At 40.4% G+C, this 25,297-nt stretch overlaps 1 protein-coding gene across 4 annotated transcripts in view; it reads left to right on the top strand.

Moving 5' to 3' along the window:
• LOC109418021 (actin-binding LIM protein 2) overlaps positions 1–19,633 on the top strand; it is an 82,568-nt gene extending 62,935 nt beyond the window's left edge. Inside the window, exons 5-11 of one of the 4 annotated variants that reach the window (XM_029870750.2) lie at positions 343–408; positions 3,137–3,657; positions 3,729–4,042; positions 6,662–6,762; positions 7,431–7,497; positions 7,572–7,807; positions 15,787–19,633. In XM_029870750.2, coding sequence (XP_029726610.2) covers positions 343–408; positions 3,137–3,657; positions 3,729–4,042; positions 6,662–6,762; positions 7,431–7,497; positions 7,572–7,807; positions 15,787–15,900 — 1,419 coding nt within the window. In that variant the 3' untranslated portion in view covers positions 15,901–19,633. Of the gene's footprint in view, positions 1–342; positions 409–3,136; positions 3,658–3,728; positions 4,043–4,164; positions 4,257–6,661; positions 6,763–7,430; positions 7,498–7,571; positions 7,808–15,786 lie in introns of all 4 variants that reach the window. The other 3 variants (XM_029870751.2, XM_029870752.2, XM_029870753.2) reach the window with 3 other exon arrangements.
• Positions 19,634–25,297: the final 5,664 nt, after the last annotated feature.

Below are 25,297 nucleotides of genomic sequence, written 5' to 3'. Positions count from 1 at the left end.
GTAAACGGGATGGGAAGAACTGTAAGTCGATCTTGACGATAGAGAGAAGCATTCGCTTTCGCTAGTTTTGTTCAATTCGATGCTTCTTATTCTTACCTGATTTCTCTAGTAACGATTATTTTTTATTAATTATTTAGTTTCCATGAAATGCATTTGATCTGTTTAGGCTTATTTGAAAGTCTAAATGGTTTGTTCACAAAACGTATCAAATGTAGTTCAATGATCTCCATTATCCCACTTTTATTATTATTATTACCATTAAGTTTTATTTTACTTTTTTTCTGACGCAGCATGAAAAAATAATTTGTGCACTGGGGTTTGTTTTTAACTTTATTTTTTCAGTTTTCGTATCCTTCACAAACACCAAGTTTGAGTGGTTCTGTTTATAGTCCTTACACGCATAGAAAGGTTAGTTTCCTTCTTGTTTTTGTCTTAAGTTTCACCGTTGCTTTCATACTTCCACCTTTACCACGTCCCTCTGTTGTGTGTAATTGATGTGTTTTAATTGTACTACTACAAACTATCTTGTCTTATTATAGTATCCATGGTACTGATAAGTAATAAGTTTGGAATCCTTGTATTGAATCGAAAACACTTCATTCTTGTTTTCCATAGGATGAAAATAGGAATACCTCGATTAGCAATAGGAGTAGGGGCACCGTTCCTTTGTATGATTGGTTATTTCGGATATTCAGAGCCTATAAAAACCGCATAACAAATAACGATTTTAACTTACTAAAACTAAAATGCTCCTCCAGCAATTCCTCTAGATATATCTCCAGTATCTGTCTAGGTCTCCAGTTAGCCTAGTGGTTTAGGCTAAGTTTCCGTTCCGGTCGGGAAAATTTTCTCGACTCCCGGGGCATAGTGTTTCATTGTACTTGCCTCACAATGTACAAGTTCATGCAATGGCAGGCAAAGAAAGCCCTTCAATTAATAACTATGGAAGTGCTCAAAGAACACTAAGTTGAAGCGAGGCATGCCAAGTCCCAGTTGGGACGTAGAGCCATAAAGAAGAAGAATAAGATTCGTCTAGGAATTCTTTCTGAGGATGCATACCCTTTGCCCCCCATTTGTATTGCGTCCTTCAGCAAATTGTTCCATCAAGGAACTCCTTCCCGTTTTATTCAGCTTGTTTAGAGATAAACTTATCCCTTTATCAAATAGAGCAGAGTCTGCTCTATCTGTTACTGGTATAAGATTTCATGAATAATTGGAAATACGCTCAATCGCCGTCTCCAAGTCCCGTCTTCCATCTGCACTCCGCTGTAGATGGTACGCAACACCTTCCGTTCGAAAACTCCAAGGGCGCGTTGAAGCGTCCATGTTTCGTGCCCAAATAGGACTACTGTCTAATCAACGTTTTGTAGATAGTTAACTTCGCGTGACGGCGAACTTTGTTCGATCGTAGAGTTCTGCGCAGTCCAAAGTAAGCTCGATTTTCGGCCACAATGCGTCTCTGAATTTCTCTGCTGGTGTCGTTGTCGGCGGTCACCAGTGAGCCCAAGTACACGAATTCTTCAATTGCCTCGATATCATCACCGTCGATAGAAATTCGAGGTGGCGGGCGCGGTGATTCCTCCCTGGAGACCTTTGCCATCATGTACTTTGCCTTCGACACATTAATGACTAATCCGATTCGCCTTGCTTCACTCTCTAGTCGGATGTTTTTGCCAACTTTACCTGACAAGATGTCAAAAAAGTTTAGTTTTTTGATACATGTATCGTTTTAAAGTCTATTTTGCATCTATTGCATAAGAATGCTCACGAAGAAAAATGATTTATTCACTTTCAAAAATGTTTTGAAAAATGTTAGTTTTTCATGACCGTCTTCAAGCATACGGGGCAGAATGGACACCCCCATGGGGCAATATGGTCACCATGAGACTTTTACGAATTTCGTACATTATTTACACCTATAAAGTTATTTCATTACAAAACAACTATTATGGATGAATAATACGCCGAAGTAGTTCATTTTTGTGCAGTTAATTTAAATTCAGGCTGTTTTGGATAAAGCTTCGTTTTTGTCGGCATGTACAGCTGTGCTTAGAACAACTATTTTCCACTTCTGTCGTTTTTTGTTTCACCCTATGTGTCTACTATAGTGAACATTTAACCGAAAATATTCTGAAATCGAAGAATTTGGTTGGCTTGTGATTTAGGTTATATTTTTCCCTTGCCGCTTCTTTCAAAAAGGTGAGTGTCCATTTAGCCCCGGCAGCAGAAGATATTTCCAAACTTGATTTTTGATATAATAAAGAAGAAAATATAAACAAGTTAAGCATGTAGATACAGCAAAACTACTTGTATGTGTTCTAGAAATATCAGGTTTTAATCGACCTGCAATAAATTAATCACTAAATCTTATTTTAGATGGTGTGAAAATTATAATTTCCATGCACAAAAAACGGAGGACGCAACTTTTTCGTGTAAAACCAAGCATAATTTTAATTTCGAATGTTTCTTTCCTGAAACTACGTTTTAGACAAATGGACTATATTCTCCATTCATTAAAAGTTCAAAAAAGTTCGCATATTTCAAAATATTGAGGGTGTCCATTCTGCCCCGGGTGTCCATATTGCCCCGCCTACCCCTACAACGCGTGATAATAACCGTTGAAAGTTTTAAGCGTATGCATACAGCGATTAGGTAGTGATCCAAATCAATATTCGCACTGCGATATGTGCAGACATTAGTTATATCCGAGAAGAATTTACTGTCGATTAGAACGTGGTCGATTTGGTTTTCTGGACGCCAGAAAAGACGCTGTTGGAGTCGCACACCCTTGGTGAACAAACTCTCGGGCCGTACCTCCTCAATCTAGCTGAAGTCAGAAGGACAACAGTGCCCAGCATGCACTACCAGCTAAGCACACAACAATTAGCTGGTGGTCTTTGTCATCGCTTGACTCGTGGAAGCATGAGGTAGGAACTTGTGAGGACCAGAGCTATTTTTGACGCTCTCCTTATCGACTCGTTTTGCAGCCCGTGATGTTATACTAGAAGGTTTATAACAAGGTATTCTCGATTCTTCAAGGATTCCATACTTAAAACTTATCAAATCAAGTCACATTTTTGTGAAACCTAAGTAAAATAACTATAATTTTCTTGAATAATTTCCTTCAATGCCGCAGTACCATCGTACCACCAGCCCAGGGCTTATACTAAGAGAGTACAACCGTCACGGATTTGAGGACATTGCCCGAATCTACACCTACAGCTACCTTACGGATGAGCCGCACTATTTGAGAAAACCGATTGAACCGTACGACAAAGCGCCCGTGTCGCCTCACTTCCATCGTCCGAACCAGTACGGCAGTGGGCACCGGTCGGCGTCCGGATCGCGTTCGCACTCGAGGAGCCGTAGCGCAATGAAGGTGCTGGTCGACAGTATCCGCTCGGAGACGCCCCGTCCCAAGAGCCCCGGTATGAACAACGAGGAACCGATCGAGCTGAGTCACTATCCGGGAGCGAAGAAGCCCCCGCCAGGCGAAAAACCAAAGATTGAACGGGACGACTTCCCGGCACCGCCCTATCCCTACACGGATCCGGAGCGGCGGCGACGCTATTCCGATTCCTACAAGAACATTGAATCCGACGATGAGGTCGATCACCACGCGAAGAACAAGGAGGATAAAGAAAACATAGCTGAAATGTGAGTATTCTTCATACCAAGCATCCTCATTGATATTTCAATACATCTATATTCTCTAAATCTTTTCACAGGCGCCTCCAGAAAGAGGAAGAGGAATTGAGTAAGCTAAAATCATCGGGTATGGGCAAGGTCATCCTGAAGGACCTTCAGGAGCATAAAAAGTATGAACACTGGAAGCGGGAGAACCTCGATCCTCGGAATGCCTCGCGCACTCCGTCGGCATCGAAAGAGCCAACCTACCGCCTGCGGTACGAATCCCCAGTGGGTGCATCGCCCTCCCGAAACCTGGACCATCATCGACCCGGCGAAGACGAATACTTCGATCGATCGACCAGCTACCGTGGTTCCGTCGGCCGTGCCATCGGAAACGCGCCCAGCTACAATGGTAAGTCTTTTCGAACACTCGCAGTGATCAGGAAACTCTCATCTTTAAGTTGATTATGTTTTATTTTCTCAACCGATTAAAATGAAAAACCCCATGAACAACCGTCAAATGCCCACAAATAGCCATCCACTCGTATAGGTCCCCTCCGAAGCCAGGATACGGATTTAAAACCTCAACGCTGCCACCTTCGTCGTTAAGAAACGGTTACAGCTCTGTAAGTTCCTCTTTTCCCTCGATTGGACGCGCTATTCCTTGTACTCGTTCTCGTATCTTGTGGCTATGGCTAGGCATCGTGGTGCAAATCTAACAATATACTAACGACGTGTAATAACACTGTGTTAGGAACATGGAGAAACAAATCTGGGTATCCTATTGTAAGTTTCAGGTCTAGTAGTCAACTTCTGGAGATTCTATAACATTCCCCAGAAAACCATTCCCCAGAAAACCAATCCCCAGAATTCCATTCCCCAGAATGTACCATTCCCCAGAAAACCATTTCCCAGAAACCCATTCCCCAGAATGTACCATTCCCCAGAAATCCATTCCCCAGAATGTACCATTCCCCAGAATTCCATTCCCCAGAATGTACCATTCCCCAGAAAAAAATAAAACTATTGCTTTAATTCTGAATGGTTTATATTAATAGCTAAAAATCAAATATTTGTTCGTAAAAAATCACCGGAAGAAACATCCTGCCAAAAATTCTTATTTGACAAGAAAAACTTCGGAAATAAGCATGATTTGCCTTTACAATTTAGGCTATTGGTATAATTATTGGCATCGCAACTGCTTACTTTTTCAACATACATTTTTCCTTCTTTTCTGCATAGGCTGTTCTTTCGAGTTACAATGTTTAGGCTAGTTACAATCGGCACCACAAGCACAGATGTTTAGAAATTTGAAAAAAAAAAAAATATAATAAATATAACAGCAATTTAACACCGGTGGTTGTAATAATGCCCATAATTTCCTGAAAAGTGCAATTCGAAAGAACAGCCTATGTAGAAAAGAAGGGAGAATCTATGTTGAAAATGTAAGCAGTTATAACTTTAAAAAATTTACTAATTGCCTTAAATTTAAGAAGAATATTGTTTAAAAAGAAGGAACATTGTTGGGTTTTTGAATGCCAAAAGGAAAACAATGATACTTTTTCCCTTCTTCATTAAACATATTTAGAATTGTTGGCATTAAAACTGCTTATATGTTCACTTTTTTTATTCCATTCCATAGTATTGGAATAATGATGAAAGCCCTTCTCATACCGCATGAATGAAGAGCCTTTGAAGCGAATAATTAGGAACAGCCATTGGGATAGATCCCTCCAACCGTTTGCAAAGAAAAACGTGGTCAGTTGAGTCTTCAGTATCTTGTACACTGAACAACATCAGAAGAATATGCGTTTTCTCTGTAAATTTTGCACATCACTTTTAAAACGTTATTCATCGTAAAACAAGTGCTGCACAATTTTCACAAATCTGTCAAAAACAAAACATTTTATAGCAACGCAACTAACAGTTTGTGAACTTTCAAGATAGGTTTAAATATCAACATGCAACTGTGTACAATGGTAATTAAACGTTTGAACCATTGTAGAATATTTTTATGGATATGTATGTATGTATACATTTTTACCTTAATTTGTTACATATACCGTACAAGAAATAGATATTTGCTCGTAATAACACTATAATGTTAAAATCCTTGCCTATAATACTTATGACACACATGTGATACAAGAATCACTGTACAATTGCGCTTGAAATGAGTGCCATACTGAAAATTCTCTCAGTTCAAGTCAGTCTTGTTAGAATTTTCTTGACACTGCGTACCGTTGTACAGGAATCATACTCGTATCACATGTCTGTCCGGGGTAAACATATCATTATGATCAACATTTTACTGTTTGTGTATCGAATAAAACTTTTTAGCAGAGTATATTAAGCTTTTCTGGGGAATGGATTTCTGGGGAATGGTGCATTCTGGGGAATGGATTTCTGGGGAATGGATTTCTGGGAAATGGTACATTCTGGGGAATGGTACATTCTGGGAAATGGTTTTCTGGGGAATGGAATTCTGGGGATTGGTATTCTGGGGAATGGTTTTCTGGGGAATGTTATAGAATCCTTCTGGAACCAATGTGGCCATAATATTCAATCTCTTACTAAAAAAGAAGAATCCATTTAAGTATTTGACTCCTGATTACAATACGAGTGGTCTCCTCTTGGATGTTGTCGACCCTGGCATGGTACAATTCTATGCAATTGGACGCTACTTCCAGGTTATTTCTATAAATTTCAAATACTACACCTGAAAACTGCAATAGGCCGTAATTGGAAATATGTCTTCACTGTAATACCGTCGTAGACCTCATTCAAACAGTAATAATACATCATACTAACAGTACATGTTTGCTTATTTGTCTATTCCCGTACCGAAACCAATTGCTTGCCGGATTTGGACTAACCCGCCATTCATGCTGTGCTACCATCTCTTCTTCAAACCATGTCCGAACGATTTAACATGATCCATCATATACTAACACATTCCGCTCACTACAACACTACACATTCAACCAACTTTGATACTTTATCCAACCAAACCAAAAAAAAAACAACGCAGTGGTGAGTTCCTTACGACAAGTACCTAAACCGGGTTACGGCTTGGCCCCTCGTTCGCATACCTTCAGTTCCGCTACATCTGGTTCCGCTCACGGTGTTCCTGTAAGCTGCTTTTACTGTAGTAAACTATTTGTTTCTATTTCGAAATGTTCTGTTCTTTGTTATGCAACCAACCAATTTTCCGCTTTGTCAACGTTGTTTTGCTAATGGCATGTTAAATTTCAATAAGGCAAAGGCTCTAGGCCCTAGGCAGCATATTTTTAATAAGACTATTCATAGAATCGAACATACATAGATGGAACATTTTATTTTTGAAGGCTTAACAAATAATTCACCCCGCCTATTCCATGTGCTTTGTAAATGAAGAACAGTTATAGGTAGAATCTTTTTGCGTGCGGGCCAAGTTTTTGATCGTAGAAAAAGAAATCGAAAAAAATAATTTAAAAAGTAGTTTTTTCTCTTCATATTCATTACATAGGTTCGTTTTTGTTACTACCTACTGTATTTTTTTTTCATTCAATCCATTCAAAGTCGAAGTTAATAGAAGTTTTTTTTATAAATTAAATGACAAATTTGATTGCATGTATTCAACAATTAGTAACTTTTGAGATCCGAAGAGACTTTTGTAAACATCGACTGCATGTACATATATTAAACACGCTTGAATTAATTTGGACATGTGCGGTTCTGAAGCATGCATTTGGTTTGTAATTAAACATCCAAATAAAAGCTAGAAGTTTTGACTAACTTTTCCCCACGTGCATTTCTAGGATTTCTCGTTCGGTGGACTGGGAGATAAGACCCACAGTACGGAGTTCAGCTGCGGAAAAAGCGATAGTAAGTATTCGAAAAAAAAACCAGCTTTCACCAGACATACTCTAACGTCGTTTCTTACCCTTACGTTCCCCCAGTATCCGTCGATTCAATAACGGAAGGCGACCGGCGTGCCCTCGGAGCCGACATTCCCGCCTCGAGCACCTACTCCGGTGCGCTGTCCTATCACTATCCGCAGCAGCCGATTCGGCGCAGCTTGCCCAACATGGCGCACTCGATGCTGGTGCACGAACCGGCCAAAATCTACCCGTACCATCTGCTGCTGATCACCAACTACCGGTTGCCGTCCGACGTGGACCGGTGTAATCTGGAGGTGAGTTTACGACATAAGGAAAAAAAAAAGTACATAGGGTGGGGCGGGGCAAGATGGGTCGCGGGGCAAGATGGGTCAGTGCCATTTTCGGGCGCATTACTCATGTTATGATTATGTTAATAATTTTGTTAGATGACTAGCATGAGTATACAAAAGTTTGGGGCATGGATTGAAAAAATATTCACTCTTATTGGAAATAAAAAATAAAATATAATCTCCATATAAACGGCCGCGGGGCAAGATGGGTCACCTTCAATTTTGAACGTATTTTTGGAGCAATCAAAAGTTATTTATTTTTTATTACAAGACTATCTCATAAATGACTTCAATCAAGCGGAATGAACACTCAAAATTATAACATAAAATTATGATATTTTTTTAGTGAAAACATCGATTTTCAAGTCGCCTTAGGACCACTCAAATCGTAAAGTTTTTTATATTCCAAATAAATTTATAAAATGTTAACTAGTAGCTCTTGTTTACTCAGTATGGATATGGAGCATATATGAATGCGGAACAAATCTTATATTTTGACGTTTTTCGTTGAGAAAATGTGAATTACTTAAAAGGTGACCCATCTTGCCCCGCACTTTTTTCACGGCGCAAAATCGATCACTTTTTAAAACTGCTTGTTTAACATCATATTTTGTATTTAATGAACTTTTTATCGACTTTTAGCATAGCTAACTAGTATAATAAAGAGTAGCGGACGAATACAAACCAATACGATTTGTATTTACAAAGTTATGGTGATCCATTCTTAGGTGACCCATCTTGCCCCGCCCCACCCTATTTGGGTCGCATGAACAAACAGTATCTAACTTAGCCCTTCAGTATCAATTCTGAAGTAAATTATACCAGAGTACTACATTGCTGGTATGAAGAAAACACAAGTAAATCGTTCCGTGAAGAAGTAGAAGTTTTTTCATACCGAGTGAGTGATTAGGAAGCAAATTAAATCCTGTAGAAAACCCGAGTTCTGAGATATCAAGCAGATGTTTCTAAATTCTAATTGGTAGTTGATAAATCTGGGACTGAAACTTCATCCAGAAATTCTTTCCGTTTCGGAACTCCTATACAGGACACATTACATTAATTTGCTCAACATCACATTTAAGACAAGACATAATCAACAATAGTAGGAGGAGGCGGGGCAGTATGGACACCCTAAGGTTTTTGCCAACTTTACTTGCCAAGATGTCAAAAAAGTTTGTGTATTCTTTTAAAGTCGGACTGTGCTCATCTTCGTACGGGGCGGTTTAGTGAGTTTTTGGAAGCAAAGTGTACAGGCCGCTTTTTCGGAATTCAGTGAGCGGTGGACGCGTCGTGGCTCGAGTCGGTTCCGAATTTTTCGCTTCCCGTCGGCGCTAGTTCCCAATACACTTTTAGTTGATAATAAATATTTTCTTTCATTTTTTGCATTTACACAAAAGAGTGAAAAATGTTAATTCGGGCTCGCCGGTCGAGAAAAAAAATCCGGGCGCCGACAAGTGAGTCGCGTTCAGTGTATTTCTGTGTGGAATAGACTAAAGGTTTCTGCTCCCTAGTGGAGTGGAGACGCGCGATAGAATATTCTTTTTGGCTAGTTTTTGCGTCGAAAAGTGGTCGGTTGTTAACGGCGGTTTGTGTATATTGATCCATTGTCAAATCATATCACTAACCATAGGTGACTCCCGGACTGACAATGTACCTTACCCTACTAACAAAAAAATCCTTCCTGAGACAAACGTGGAGATGCAGCGATTCGCGGTCTTTATAACAACGTTTGTCTTACGTTTCAGGTCTTACTAACATTCCCTCCCATCCTCGATGACCGTAAGGACGTGGCCGACACCGTTAATGACCTTATTAAAGTTGAGAGCTCTCGAACTGTGTACATTGAGAATAGTAAGCTAGTCCCAAGCCCTATTCATTGGTTCCTTGTGCAATTTCGATTGCTCTGGTCAATCACGGAGTAGCAACTACGAATTGTGCGGTCATCTATGCTCATGCTCATGCTCATGGTATCTTTTAAAGTCTATTTAGCAGCTATTGCATAAGAGTGTTTACGAAAAAATATGATTCATCATCTTCAAAAAATGTTTCGAAAATTGTTAGTTTTTCATGACCGTCTTCAAGCATACGGGGCAGAATGGACACCCCATGGGGAAATATGGACACCATGAGACTTTTACGAATCTCGTACATTATTTACACCTATAAAATTATTTCATTACAAAACAACTAGGACTATGGATGAATAAAATGCCGAAGTAGTTCATTTTTGTGCAGTTAATTTAAATTCAGGCTGTTTTGGATAAAGCTTTGTTTTTGTCGGCATGTACAGCTGTGCCTAGAACAACTATTTTCCACTGTTGTCGTTTGTTGAACAATTTGTTTCACTCTATATCTACTATAGTGAACTTTGAACCGAAAATATACTGAAATCGAAGAGTTTGGTTGGTTTGTGATTTAGGTTTTATTTTTCCCTTGCCACTTCTCTCAAAAAGATGAGTGTCCATTCTGCCCCGGTAGGAGAAGATATTTTTAAACTAGATTTTTTTTATATAGAAAAGAAGAAAATATATAAATGTTAAGCATGTAAATGTAGCAAAACTACTTGCATGTGTTCTAGAAATATCAAGTTTTAATCGACCTGCAATTAATTACTCACTAAATTCTATTTTAGATGGTGTGAAAATTATAATTGCCATGCACAAAAAAAAAACGGAGGGCGCAACTTTTTCGTGTAACATCAAGTATAGTTTTAGTTTTAAATGTTTCTTTCCTGAAATTACGTTTCAGATAAATGGATTATATTCTCCATTCATTAAAAGTTCAAAAGAGTATATTTGAAAATATTGAGGGCGTCCACTCTGCCCCGGGTGTCCATACTGCCCCGCCTACCCCTACGTCACAATACTCGATTTGTGGCTGCCGCTCTCCATCTTTGGTCGCGCCCAATGCTCGCCAGGTCACGGCCCACCTGCCCAACTAACATTTTCAGCGCTATAAGCTTCAGTCATTTGCTTTCTGTTGTGTAACCATCGAGTAAAAGCAGTCAACGCTGAATAAAAGGAAAGCTAGTCAAATATAAATCGTAAGCTAATAGACGACTGCAAAACAAGCATCATACAGCTACCAAACTCGGTTTTCAGAAATTCATTGCTTGTCACTGGGGCTGCCTTTACTCCACTCTATTCCAACTCCGGGAGATTTCCCGGAAGATGTGAAAACTTGAACACATCGAATAGGAGTCCCCACTAACAAAACAGCTGCTACTATACAGTACAATTCGTTATACTGACAAATCCCCAAACCAGCAGCGCTTTAAAGGCCGTTATGCGATTTCATTACGGCTAGAAGCTGTAATAAAGAAACTGTTGGTTTACCAACACGGCATGTCGGATATAAACATTATTGTCAAAACAAACTAAGCGGGATATATAGCTACTACACAAATTCTTTACAGCTATCCATGTATGTGCTGTGAAATTATTTGGGTTGCTTTTATTGCACTTTAATTCAATGCCGGAAGATTTGCCGGAAGATGTGCAAATCGAGTAAGAGTCCCAGCCACTACAACAGCTGCTTTTATAGTACGTTTTGTAATGTTGCCAAAACACAAAACAGCAGCGCTTCGTAGCCGTTTAAAGAACACTCTTTCAGCTAGAAGCTGTGAAGAAGATTCTGTTGGCGCAACCACACAGCTTGTTCAATGTAAACATTATTGCGTTTGACGTTTCACAAGCTTTTACAGCAAGATGATGTTGGGTAAGGTTTCTTGTGGCACAATTATGAAGCCTTGTCTGGAGTAAAACAAAACGGGCTATTTTCTATGTTATTTATATATAGCAGTGTGGCAGCGAGGACATCATCGGGATCAGTGGATACGGAGATCGGGAGTTCGATTCCAAGTAGCGGCAAGTACTTCTATTATTCAATTTTAAAAGTGATAATTCCAGTTCCACATGTATTGCGTCACGGTATCCATAACCTAATTATATTTAATCGTTTAATTTGGGGATGCTGTAAAACTATTATTTAACAATTGCGAAAAGGCTGAAAAAGCGCCTTCTCAAGATGTTATTCAGTTAGTGGTTACATAGGAGCCGAGAAAAGAGCTATGACTAGGTGGCATAGAAGCTGATCGCACAGCATGTACAAGCTGATTAAGTTCGCCAGATTCATTGGTATAGGGCTTGCATAGAAGCTTCCGTCCATATGTACAACACAGTAACTCAGCATCAAGCCGTATTAAGGACGCTTTGTTGACGTTTACATTCACAATAAATGTTAGTTGGGTGGTCCGCCCATCGTGCTCTCTGCGCTCCATGCCTTCTTGTGCCAATCGGATCAGTAGCGAACACCAACTTTGCAGGGTTGTTATCCGACATTCTTGCAACATGCCCTGCCCATCGTATCCTTCCGGTTTTGGCCACCTTCTGGATGCTGGGTTCGCCGTTAAGGGCAGCAAGCTCGTAGCTCATCCTTCTCCGCCATACACCGTTCTCCTGCACACCGCCGAAGATCGTCCTTAGCACGCGTCGCTCGGAAACTCCGAGTGCTTGCAGGTCCTCCTCGAGCATGGTTCATGTCTCGTGTCCGCAGAGAACCACCGGTTTTATTAGCGTTTTGTACGTGGGTGAATCTTTCTAGACCGCGCTGCTTCTTGAGCCCGGTGTTGGCCCGACTTCCGCTGATGATGCGCCTTCGAATTTTATGGCTCACATTGTTGTCAGTCGTCAGTAAGGATCCGAGGTAGACAAGTTCCTCCACCGCGAAGATATCCCGTCTATCGTAACATTACTGTCCAGATGGATCTGGTCGTGTTTGATTCCGCGCACCAGCATGTCCTTTGTTATTGACGCATTCATCACTAGTCCGATCTTTGCTGCTTCGCGTTTTAGGCGGGTGTCTAGAGATGGGCGAACCCTTCGCGAATGGTTCAAAAGAACTAGTTCTGTGGAATCAATGAATGAACTGTCGTTCGTTTGAAAAGAACGATAGTTCTCCGTTCTCTCAAAAACAAGAAAACTGAATGTCCCTCAGATCCGTTCATTAATATTTTTCAAAGATGATGTTTGTTTTCTGAGAGAGTTAACCCAAGTAACCAAAAGTTCCGCTTCCCATGACAAAATGCACTTTCAAGTTCAGCGAAGTTCAGATAAAGTTCCAAACGGAACTTTCTGGCTGCTTAAGAGGCTAACGATGAGCCTTGCTGGAACTTCGGTCACAAGTTCCGGCAAGGCTAATTGTTAGCCTCTTAAGGAGCCAGAAAGTTCCATTCGGAACTTTATCTGAACTTCGCGGAACTTTAAAGCTGCTTAAGATGCTATGTCGGAACTTTGTCGGAACTTTCAAGTTCATAAAAGTTCAGTTCAGTAGCATTGTGTTTCAATGAAGATCAAATTTATTTCTTTTACAGAAAACAACTGTTTAAGCGTACACGAATAAAAGACAAATATGCATTTATCAAATCAATAAATACTAGGCTTGAGCAAAAAAAAAATGCCGCCCATCGGATTCGAACCGACAGTCGCTGCGTGAGAGCCCTACGCTCTACCACAGTACTACAGCTGCGATTGAGTGGACAGCAGGTAAAGTCTGACTTGAATCGATTTTCTGTCGGCAGCTAGTTTTGCACATTTGTACAGTAGTGAAGTTAGCTTGACTTTGTCAAGTGTCATCAGCAGCGCAGCGGTAAGTCGGCAGGCTATCACGCAGGAGAATCCAGTTCAAATCTACATAGTAGCGACATATGTGAAAATATAATTATCAGTAGCAATTTCCAGACGTGAATCACAAACCCCCACCAACAGGGTATGATTCTGAAAAACATATTTTTGTTTCTGCATGAATTTTGACAAAGTTCTGTCAGAAGCTGCTTAGAAGGCTATCCAGCGTGCTTATGTGAACTTTCAAGTTCCAAAATTACTTAAAAATGAAGCTGCTTAGAAGGCTAATGAGCGACCTCGAACAAGCTGCTTAGCTTATAAAGTACCCTTTTATCTGAACTTTTGGTTACTTGGGAATGTTGTCAATGCTCTACTAAACCATCTCGCAAATTAATTCTCCAATGACAGCTCAGGCAATTGCCGAGAACGCCAATTAAGAAATAATTTGCAAACATTAAAGTGTTCCTCTAATTTTGTAAATATCACGTAAAATAACTTGACGAAAATAGGTCTGTAACGTTTTGGTAAGGTACCTTAGTACTAGTTCAAATTAGATTTACAAAACAAAGATAAAAACTACTGAACGATAAAACGGTCCACGAAAACTAGTTCTTTCTAAAGAACGGTTCAATTGAGAACGATTCCCTTAAAAGAACTGTTTTGCCCATCTCAAGGGTGTACAGCTCTGCCACCGTTCCAGATGTTCTGGCGATAATGTCCATGTCGTCCGCAAAGCACACAAATTGACCGGATTTTGTGAAAATCGTTCCTCGGCTGTTAAGCCCGGCTCGTCGCATCACACCTTCCAGAGCGGTCATGAGAGTCCGTCAGCTTGTCTCAGTCCCCGGCGAGATTCGAATGAACTGGATAGTTCATCCGAAACCTTTACGCAGTATTGCACACGGCCCATCGTTGCTTTAAGTAGTCTAGTCAGCTTCACAAAAAAGCCGTTTTCGGCCATGACTCTCCATTGATATGCGCGGTCAATACTGTCGTATGCCACTTTGAAGTCGATGAGCAGGTGATGCGTTGGGACCTGGTATTCACGGCATTTCTGGAGGATAGGCCGTACGGTGAAGATCTGGTCCGTTGTCGACCGACCGTCGATGAAGCCGGCTTGATAACTTCTCACGAACTCATTCATTTTAGGTGACAAACGACGGAAGATGATCTGGGAGAGCACTTTGTAGGCAGCATTCAAAATAGTGATCGCTCTAAAGTTCTCACATTCCAAATGGTTGCCTTTCTTGTGAATGGGACAGATTACCCCTTCCTTCCACTCCACCGGTGGCAGTTCGGTTCCCCAGATCCTCAACCGGTGCAGACAGGTGGCCAACTTTTCTGGTCCCATCTTGATGAGTTCGGCTGCGATATCATCCTTACCAGTTGCTTTTTTGGTTTTGAGCTTATGAATGGCATCGTTTCCTCTGTTGCAGTTGTCTCCCGTGTCGACGTTCTCCATGGTATTCAGGTGCCGATCGGAGTGCTGCTTCCTTCTTTCGATCATCTCACGTCCGTCCGTCAAAAGAGAAGGCCTCCGTGTCCTTATCCCTACATATTATTGGATGGAAAATAGCAGAGAAAGCAGTAAAACACGTCTTTACAGGTCGAGGTAACAAACTGGTGTGATCTTTATTCATCTCCTTTTCCCTCTTCATTCATGCCCCATTGCGTTACACTAATGGTCCATTCACACTGTCGATTGCGTATTCGATGAATGCGTGATGCTCAATGGCACAATGATGCTCAATGACACAGTGCTGCCATCACATATTTCGGCTTGCGACACGAAGCCGTTGCGGGATGCGTTGAGCTTCTGATAGAAATTCTGTGTTTCTTGGGAACGGCATAGCATTTCCGTATCTTCCCACTCCGCTTCTTCCAGGCGGCACTTTTTCTCCCGGCAGAGGTGGGTCTGCTGTTTCCGCTTCTGTTTGTAACGTTTCACGTTCTGTCGAGTCCCTTGCCCGCGCTTCTGCATATGACTCAGAAGCGGTAACCACTAGACCACCAAGCCCGTCTTCAACCTCGGGTTAGAAAAAAATTATTTAATAAACTTGGTTTTATTAATACGAACATGTTCCTTAACTGCCGTGAATCGCATATTAGTCCCATCTTTGCTGGATTTCCTATGCAAATGGGACAGATATGCGATTCACGGCAGTTAAGTAGCGCTTACAATAAAAAATATATTAAACTCAACTTTGCTAGTTTTTATTCGTTCGACCTAATCGATCTGCTCTTATCAGATCGAAATGAGCTCATGCTGTGTTGTCGTTTAACCGATTGTAATTCTAATCATATATCTTCTTTCATCAACAGCGCCACTTGTCAGACGTGGAGTTCGAAGCGATTCTCCAGTGTTCCAGAGCCGAGTTCTACCGAATGCCCCAGTGGAGACGCAACGAAATCAAGAGACGTGCCCGCCTGTTTTAAAACAGCACTATCCGTCGTCTTCGTCGTCGTCAAGATAGATGGTACCACACAATGGTTGACTACCTAAATGCCTATTTAAAAATTTATGACCGCGCGCAGCTGAGCAAATGTTTTACTACTATTACGTACTATATTGTTTAGTTCAACGAATCCTAAAAACCATTTCTTTACGAAGAAACTGACTAAAGAATCACATTCAATGTTCTCATTTTCATCATGGAATTTGGTAACCAAAATTATCTACTTAGTTATGTGTACATCCAAAACACCCAACCAATATTTTTATTTCTTTGATCATCTAAAATTGTACTATATTATATTTTAATTTTTCTTTATACAAAATGCTAAAACGCGTGATCGAAGTAAAACTAATACCTTGCTTCCGCTTCAGATGCTACTACCTATCCTGCAACAAGGACGAAGAAACATTGTAAGAAAAAAAAAACAAAATTAAAATAAATCCCAAGAAAATGAAAACAAAGTATATTTTAAACCTATTAAGCGTATTTAGATCGTAGGACGCATACTAAGCTACTACTATTAGAAAAAAGCGGGGAGAGATTAGCGATTGCATTTATAAACGAGTTCTGGCGCTAAAGTAGGGAATATCCATTAACCTTTGATGCGAATTTCGCGCCTTTCTACAACAGGTTGGCACCACTGACTGGCACCTTGGGTTGGTGCCAGACGATGCTACCAACTTCACAAGTTGAGTTTCGCACGAAGTTCGCCTCGTACCAATCCTCAGTTTGGACTACATCTTGCTTTTCCTTCAGACGTGAAGCAAAACGTATAGGTTTAGTTGCGATAGAAACGGGATTAGGCTGCTACTTTGGGATGGTGGTGTGAAAACGCGTTCAGGGTGAGGTACAGAGAATGAAACCAAACTGCGCACGGAAATCGAGGAAGGGATTGCTTTACCTACGTACGTTAGTTTTTAATCATACTTTTTTTGGAGCTGTGTAAATACACCACTAGAGAGGGAAACGAGATGATGAAAAAAAAAAGAAATCAAGAGCAATCAGTTAAGATCGCAGATAGTCAATCACCCTCATTCTTGTTTACGGACGTATCCACTTTCGAACGTTTTTGGTTCGATCGAATCAGTAGGCCATTTGATTTTGCTGGCGTAAACGGGAATGCGAACGATTTTCGTTCGAAAGTGGATTCGATCGAAAACAAGAATGAGGGTGAATAATCAAAACCAATTTTCGAAATGGACGGTAAGAGAAAAGTCGTTGTAGCCTTGAGAGAGGACAAATGAGAATGCTAAGTTTTAAAACCAGCGTAAAGTAGGAATATTTATGATTGAATATTTTATTTATAAACAATAGATCGGTTCGAACGCGTCTGAAAACAAATTGGATTGGGGCTTCGTTTTTATAATGCTCTGTTACGGTCAGCATTTGGATTCAGATTCGACTGCAAACTACTATCTGGATGCTTCAAACAACGGAGGAACATTCACACTCTACTTGAAACGAATTCGTAGCTTCGAATCTTGCGTACACGCATGCGCCTATGAACACCAAAATTTCAAAACTAATAGGAATATGTAAGGCAAAGCTATAGCACATCTGCTAAAACAAAACCTTTCATGTGATCGCTTTGTGTAATGCACCGCGCTCTGGCTTATGTATGATAAAAAGGAGAAAAACATCACACAGTCAGTCACGGGATGGGGTGGTGAAATCGAACCTCACCCAACAATTGGCTGCGGAGCGCTTCTGTGCTTGTTATACTTTACCTATGAAAAAGTATGTAATGATTAAATCTAAACTAAACACAAGAACACAACTGCCATAGGAAGAACCTTAACACGAAGTAAAACGAATTGCAAGAATAATGTCAGCACTCTCAGTCACCAAGTCGCGTACCATACAGTTTTCACTGAAAGCAGACATTCATTCACAAACGGTATCTGAGCATAAAGCTTTTCAGCATCCTTGAATTTTTCCGCCATGTTGGATTTGATTTGAAAAAAAGTCTGTGTGCAAAGATGTTATAATTTCGAAAAGATAAGACTTAGGTTTTACTATGTAGGGGTAGGCGGGGCATAATGAGCAGGTGGGGCTTAATGAGCACCTTGTATTTTCACTGTAAATTTCCAAATTTGCAAAACAAACTGCTTGATTGTAGTTTAATTACCTCAAATCCAATGAATTGATGACGAAACATTTGTCAAAAAAGCCGTTTGCTTTGAAAAAATAGTCAAAATGCGTGAAATGGTCATGTACTGGGGAAATATTATAAGAATCAGCAGACCTAAAATAAGGGTTTGGAATTGAAGAACGTAATGGGTATATATCACATTTCTTGATATTTACTGGGTCAATGAAATGTATTTGTAACAGTTTCAAAATATTTGTATAATTATTTTGTTAAAAAAATATACTTTAAAAAGTTGAAAGTAGAGTGGGGCAAAATGAGCAACTGATGGAAAAATGATGAAAATTTTGAACATCCTAAACAAACGATTTTCACTTTTGGTTTTCTCTGTTACGATGCATATAGTTAGGTTTTATCATTAATTATCAATTCTTTAGCTTTAAAAAATCAGTATCTGTAAGTTATAACCGTTTTAAAATGCCTTTAAAAGTAAACTCCATGGAACTCCACAGTTCCCTACAAATTAAACCCCATAATCTCCTCAAATTCTCATTGATTGTTACAGGAATGCTTTATCATTGACAAGAACAGTCAATTAGCAATTGATTGTGTACAAAACAGAGATTGCTCATCCTGCCCCACCTAGGGTGCTCATTATGCCCCACCCCCAAACCGCAATCCACGATTTTATACGTTTTTAAACACATAAAATTTTGCAACATTTATAACTATATTCGAAATTTCAACGATTAGTTTTTGTCAGTTAAGGTTCAAATGAGGATTATACGTTAAAATTCCACAATGATTGCGCTTAATTTACTGGATTTGGTGGCAAAATTCTTAAGCTGCTCATTATGCCCCGCCTACCCCTAACATCAAAGTAAAAGAATTGGTAGCAAAAAGATTTTTCTAATAAAATTCAATATGGCAACTAAATCCAATATGACTGCGAACGACAAAAAGGGTGCATTGATTTTAATCATTGAATCTACCAAATCTAGTTTCATCAAAAATACGTGGATGGAAGTCTGATTTCAGAGAAAACAACTCCTATCCAACCTGAAACTACTCGCCCATACGTGAAAAAGAGGCGCAATAGCTACATATATGTGTTTCCGTTAATAGGTCGAAACGGTATCAAATTCTTAGCAATAAATTGCAACCGGAAATCAAACGAGAGAAATTCTATTACAAAGTCGAGATATTTTAGCCGATCCCCCGCGAAAGGCGATCATGAGAATGATATTTTTTCATCACCTATGTAATAGCATTAGATTGTAGAATCGTGTTCGCCTACTATGATTTGCCTGAACTAGAACCAAAAAAACTAGTTCATTTAACGTTTGGCTAGCCCCTTGATGTATGTAGAGGGGCTACGAAAAAAAAACACGCAAATGATTATCACAAAACAAATGAAGCAAAAACATCACTACCTTTCTCGCGATTTGAACGTCTAATGTAAAACGCAAAAGAACAACAAATTAAAAGTGCAGCAACACAAAAAGAAGAACTCCAAAAAGCCGAAGGCGAAACAAACAAAATCCAACTACGGTTTAGAAAGAGCGAAACGGAGTTACTTTTGTGTTGAACAGAATAAATAGAGCTATTTATTGGAAAAAATGAATCACCCACATGGTTTCATCACTTTTTTTGAAACACAGAAAGAAATCCCCAGCAATTATCTCCTGGCACGCGAGATTTCGATTATCACCTTTATGTGCTTGCGGCGACTATTTTGGGCCTAAACCCAGATTTAACACCATTGGAAATAGTTTATCCATCTGCAAGGATGAGTCAACACACTCACTGACTGCATCTAGCGGAACAGTAGCGATCAAAAAAAATGTAATCAAGATAAAGGCGCGCCACAATAACTCAAATCAATGGACGCAGTGGTATCATGTCCCCAACATAGGATAAAAAATTATGAAGGCAAAAGTGAACACGAAAAGATGAAATATAATTTGGTGAGCCTATTCCATCCTATTATTTTAACCTTCCGTAACTCACGCGGTTGGCCACCACCGTCACCACCACGCTAATGCTGAGTATAAAAAGCGAGATTTCTTCAACTTGCTGTACAACAGCGCGATCGCTCGAAAGTTAAAGAAATTCCAGTAAATTTAGATGCTAAATTTTTCATGTTTTCAAATTACGGTTTGGATGGGTTTTATTCAGAAAACGATAAAGGTACCTACGTATTTCCGTTTTTCTATCGAAACTGGTAGCATAAAATTGTGTCCACTACTGTTTTTAATCGCCCACTGTATATAGATCTTACGAGACCGGTGATTGCCAAAATCATACACCGTATGATATAATCGAGAGTCAAAAAACTTCTAGAAACAAGGGCGCGTCTTTTGTATAAAGATGAAGACGACGGACTCAATATCTTCAGTAGCATTTTAGCTTTTTGAGAGCGAATTCCACGTACATATTTGTATTTTTGATTCTTTTTTTACGCTCAAACATTGTGCTTTCAATCGATTACGAAATATGACGATCCTTTCATTCCAGGTTTGTTTGGAAATTTTTTACTAGCATAAAATTGCTTACAACAATCCATATTTCTGATTTTACAGATAACAGCCGTTTTGCTTTGTATCATGTTGATTCTCGTAACCGCAGCTCCAGTGCCAGATCCACCGCAATACCATCAGCTAGCGACGACGGATAATGCAGAACGGCAAGCTAGGGTGATCATATTTAGACCACTGTTTGTGTATCGTCAGCAAGAGCTACAACATCTGCACTATCTACAAGAACACAAGCAACAGTTACAATCAATGGCTGCACAAAAGCAGTCCCCGCTCGGTTTGACGGCAGTAAACTTTGTATAGTATCGATTACTTTCTCTCTGTGATTCAGCCATGCTTGCTATTTTCATCTGTAATGATAATCCTAGATAAATTAATTTATTATCAATGTGTAACTTATTTTCTTAGTTTACCGACAGTGTTACAGACAATAAATATATTGTTCAAAAGAGATATTACCTTTTTTATATTATTGATGCACATGTGGATAATTGGACCAAGTCTCCAATGCAAACTCAAGAACTCTAATCGCCTTGGAATTAAGGGGTGGGCTTCGTGTCGCGAGTCGGAATGGGCAGGGGTGGATGCGAGTATATTGAAGATCAGATGTGAGCAGTATTATGGAAGCAGGTGGAAGCAGTATTATGACGAACACCTGAATGGTGTTGAGAGCGTAGACATTGAAAACCCAGGTACCGAGAGAAATGACTACGTCAGTAGAGCAGGAAGCAACAACGAGGAAAGTTAAGGATGCTACCCAGCAACTCAAGAACAATCATTCAGCTAATAAGGATGGTATCGGTATCGGAGCTGATCTCATCAAATGGACCCGGAAAAATTGCCAACCAGCCTGCACCGGCTAATAGTTTGGATTCATTCGTTCGTTCTACTAGAAGCATAACAAGTTGGAGTGTGAGAACTTCCGAGCGATCACCATTCTGAATGTCATTTACAAAGTGCTATCCCAGATCATCCTCCGTAGTCACTCAATGTAAATGAGTTTGTGGGAAGTTATCAAGCCAGCTTCATCGACGGTCGCTTGACAACAGACCAAATCTTCACCGTGCGGCAAATGCCGCGATTACCTGGTTCCATCGACTTCAATGCGGCGTACAACAATATCGACCACACAGAACTATGCAAAATCATGAACAAGAACAGCTTCTCCAGGACTAGACTGATCAAAGCGACGTTGATTTACCGTTTACAAGATTTTTTTACTAAGGCGGATACAAATTTATTATTGACTTTTTGTCTCCCCCCCCCCTTCAAAATTTGTTGGCAAGATTTAGCATTTTGAGGGGACAGATAAAACAATATTTATCAAAATATCGGGTCTTGCTAGAAATTCTTTAACAAATCCGATGAGTTTTTAATATTTTTCAGATTAAGGGCCGATTTCTTCACCCTGGCTTAAGCGTTAAACCTGGTTTAACTACCCTCAGTGTACCAGTAGCCGCTCGTGTTCCAATAGCCGCTCACGAGTGTAGAAAACAAAGTTCCCTGCAAAAATACAATCTTTTTTCCACGGATATTCAAAATATGCGTGCCGAATTATGCACGGATGAAGACAATCATGCATATTTATGCCAATAAACATAATTTTCAAGACGGTGAGCGGCTATTGGAACACGAGCGGCTACTGGTACACTGACGGTATATGGGTAAGCTTGGCTTACCGGTTAAGCCGAGGTGAAGAAATCGACCCTAAATGCTTTATTATTTTCATCCCCCCCCTCGACCAGCCAAAGAGTGGTGGGACAAAAAGTGAAATAAATATTTGTAACGGCCTAAATTCGGCCAATTTGACTGTTTTGCAGATGACACGGATATTATTACTAGAACAATCGTAACACTAACAAAACTGTACCCCCGCCTGAAACGTGAAGCAGCAAAGATCGGACTGATTGTGAATGCTTCAAAAACGAATTACCTACATGCTGGCAGGTAGAACCGCGAACGACAGGTCAAGCCTAGGCAGCAGAGTTACGATAGACGGGGCACTTTCGGGGTGGTGGAATATCTTGGATCCATTTACATTACATTTATTTAGTTCTTTGCATATCGGTGTTATTTACATTTCAAAGTTCATTTCTAACAGTGTTTTGATTTACTTTCAACTGTAATGTTACTCCTTGTGATTTATCCGTATTAGAGGTCATATTTACAAAAACATCAAACGAATGAGGAAAACGTGTTGTATACAAAAAAACCTCAGAAATTGCTTAAATTAGGCTTAAACTACGAGTATCACAGCTCTTGTATAAGTGGATTTTCTGACATAGTACAGGATATTACAAATTTGTTCATGCTTTTATCAATGAATTCTTCGATTGTTTCGATGCATGCTAATCGATGTAATTCGTCGGTTGGGAAGTAGGGATCGAGGTCGAAAATCATTTTCAGCAATTTATTTTGCATACGCTGGATCCGTTTACGATGGCTTGCTGCACAGTCTTTCCATGCTGGTGCTCCATAAACAAGTGTCGCCCGGAATATCAGTTTATACAGCAACATTTTGTTATTCAGATGCAGTTTGGAACGCCGATTTATCAGGGGGTATAAGCAGCGAATCAGCCCATTGCATTTGGCAATGCAGTTGTTCACGTGTTTGTCAAAAAGTAGTTTTCTATCATACACCACACCCAGGTATTTGACATCATCACTCCATGGAACTACGACACCACCTGCATTTATTTGCCTTGAGGGTAGGTATCTAGGTGAACGCCTTTTGGTGAAAAATATCGCTTGTGTTTTGCCAGGATTCAGTTTTATGCGCCATGTTTTCTGGAATTCTTCTAGGGAGTTTTCAGCTGCTTGGAGATGTGTAGTGATGATTGCGGGGTCTTTGTCAATTACCAGGTACCCGGTATCATCAGCAAAGAATGTGTATATTACTCCATCGATCATGATAACGTCTGATGTGAACACGTTATATAAGGTTGGACTAAGCACCGAGCCTTGTGGTAGTCCGAAAGGGATGTCGTGCACATTTGACAAGCTGCCGCTGACTGAGACTCGGAAGGATCTACGCTTGAGGAAAGAATGCATTATTTTGACAAGGTACAGTGGACATCTGCTTCGGTGTAGTTTGAAAACTACCGCCTCATGCCAGACAGAGTCGTAGGCCTTTTCAATATCAAGGAGTACCATTCCGGCAGACTTTTTGTGGGCAAAAGCAGAACGGATGGTTTTGGAGACCCTCATCAACTGATGTGTAGTTGAGTGTGCTTGTTTAAATCCAAACTGCTCATTTGGAATCGTTCTGTTAGTCTCCAGATGTCGGTTAAGCCTGATCAATACCACTCTCTCTAGGATTTTACTCATAGAATTGAGTAGGCTGATGGGTCTATAGTTACCAGGGTCGGTAATGTCTTTATTCGGTTTGGGTATAGGAATAACCGTCGCGCATTTCCACGAGCTTGGAAAATACGAAAATTTCAAGCACGCGTTAATCAGTTTCGTTAGAAATACAATCCCTTTACGTGATAGATTTTTAAGGAGGACGTTACGTACGCCATCCTTCCCGGGTGCTTTTTTAGATTTCAACCGATGAATAATGGAACGTATTTCCTTGGGTTTAGCGTATGTGCTGGCATCGACATTCAACTCCTGATGAAGAGCAATTTCCTGAATAGTTTCATTGACTTCAATGTCTGTATTGTAGTCGCCTGGCAAAGTGTTACGATGAGCTTTGGAAAAACTTTCAGCAAGCGCCTCTGCCTTTCCCGCAGATGATGCGACATATGAGTCACGGACTTTGAGTGGAGGGTCGTACTTACATTTGTTTCGCAGATGTTTGCTGATTTGCCAAAACTTGTTGCTACCAGCTTCTAGTTCTTCCATCATGTCGCCGAAGTTGCGGAATTTTTGTTCTGCAATTTCCTTCTGAATCCTTTGATTGAGAGCGGACACGATCATTCCCATCATCGGATCCCTTGTCCGATAGTATTGACGCCTCCGCACATTTCTGAGTCTGATGAGCTGCTTAACAGGTTCCGGTAGGGTTGGCTGGTACTGACGAAACTTCACAAGTGGGACAGCCGCAACTTCAGCCTCAGCAATAGCTTCTGTTAGAAAAGCGATGGCATCGTCAATTTTTGTAGGATCATCCACTGTTGATATTATGCCATCCGACAGATTAATCCGGGTGTCCAGCTGCCTGCGGAAGCACGGCCAATCTGCTCTATTGTAGCAACGGTATTGGCGCACGGTTGGATTGTACGGTGTTTCCACATCCACAGTGAAAATGACTGGAAGATGATCCGAAGACAGATCATTTATCACTTTCGGTACTGACAAATTGAATCTATTATTTGACACGGTCAAGTCTAAGGTAGACGGTTTGCCTCTGCCAGCAGGAATGTAGGTATGCGAGTCCGGGGTGTGGATAGTTAGACCGAAGCTCCTCGTTGAACGGTATAGCGCATTCCCGGCTTTATTGGCTTTCGCACAGTTCCAAGCTCGATGACGTGCATTGAGATCCCCTATTACAAACAAAGGATCGTTCGTGTGAAACAATTTACGTGTGTCTCGGCGGAACAGTTCGATCTGCGGTTTTGTCGAACCTCCAGGATAGTATGCCGCTATGATGCGTACAGGAGCACTGGACGTGTGAATTACGACACCAACTGCTTCAATGCACTTAACACCTAGGTTGTCAATACGTTCGTATGGGATCCCTTTGCGAACCACTATCATTACCCCTCCTCCACGTTGTGCTACTCTGGGGTCTCTATCCAATCTTATGC

This window comes from Aedes albopictus, chromosome 2 (assembly GCF_035046485.1).
Source record: "Aedes albopictus strain Foshan chromosome 2, AalbF5, whole genome shotgun sequence".
In the NCBI taxonomy this organism is placed as follows: Eukaryota; Metazoa; Arthropoda; class Insecta; order Diptera; family Culicidae; genus Aedes; species Aedes albopictus.
This window is presented reverse-complemented; position numbering and strand designations above follow the sequence as displayed.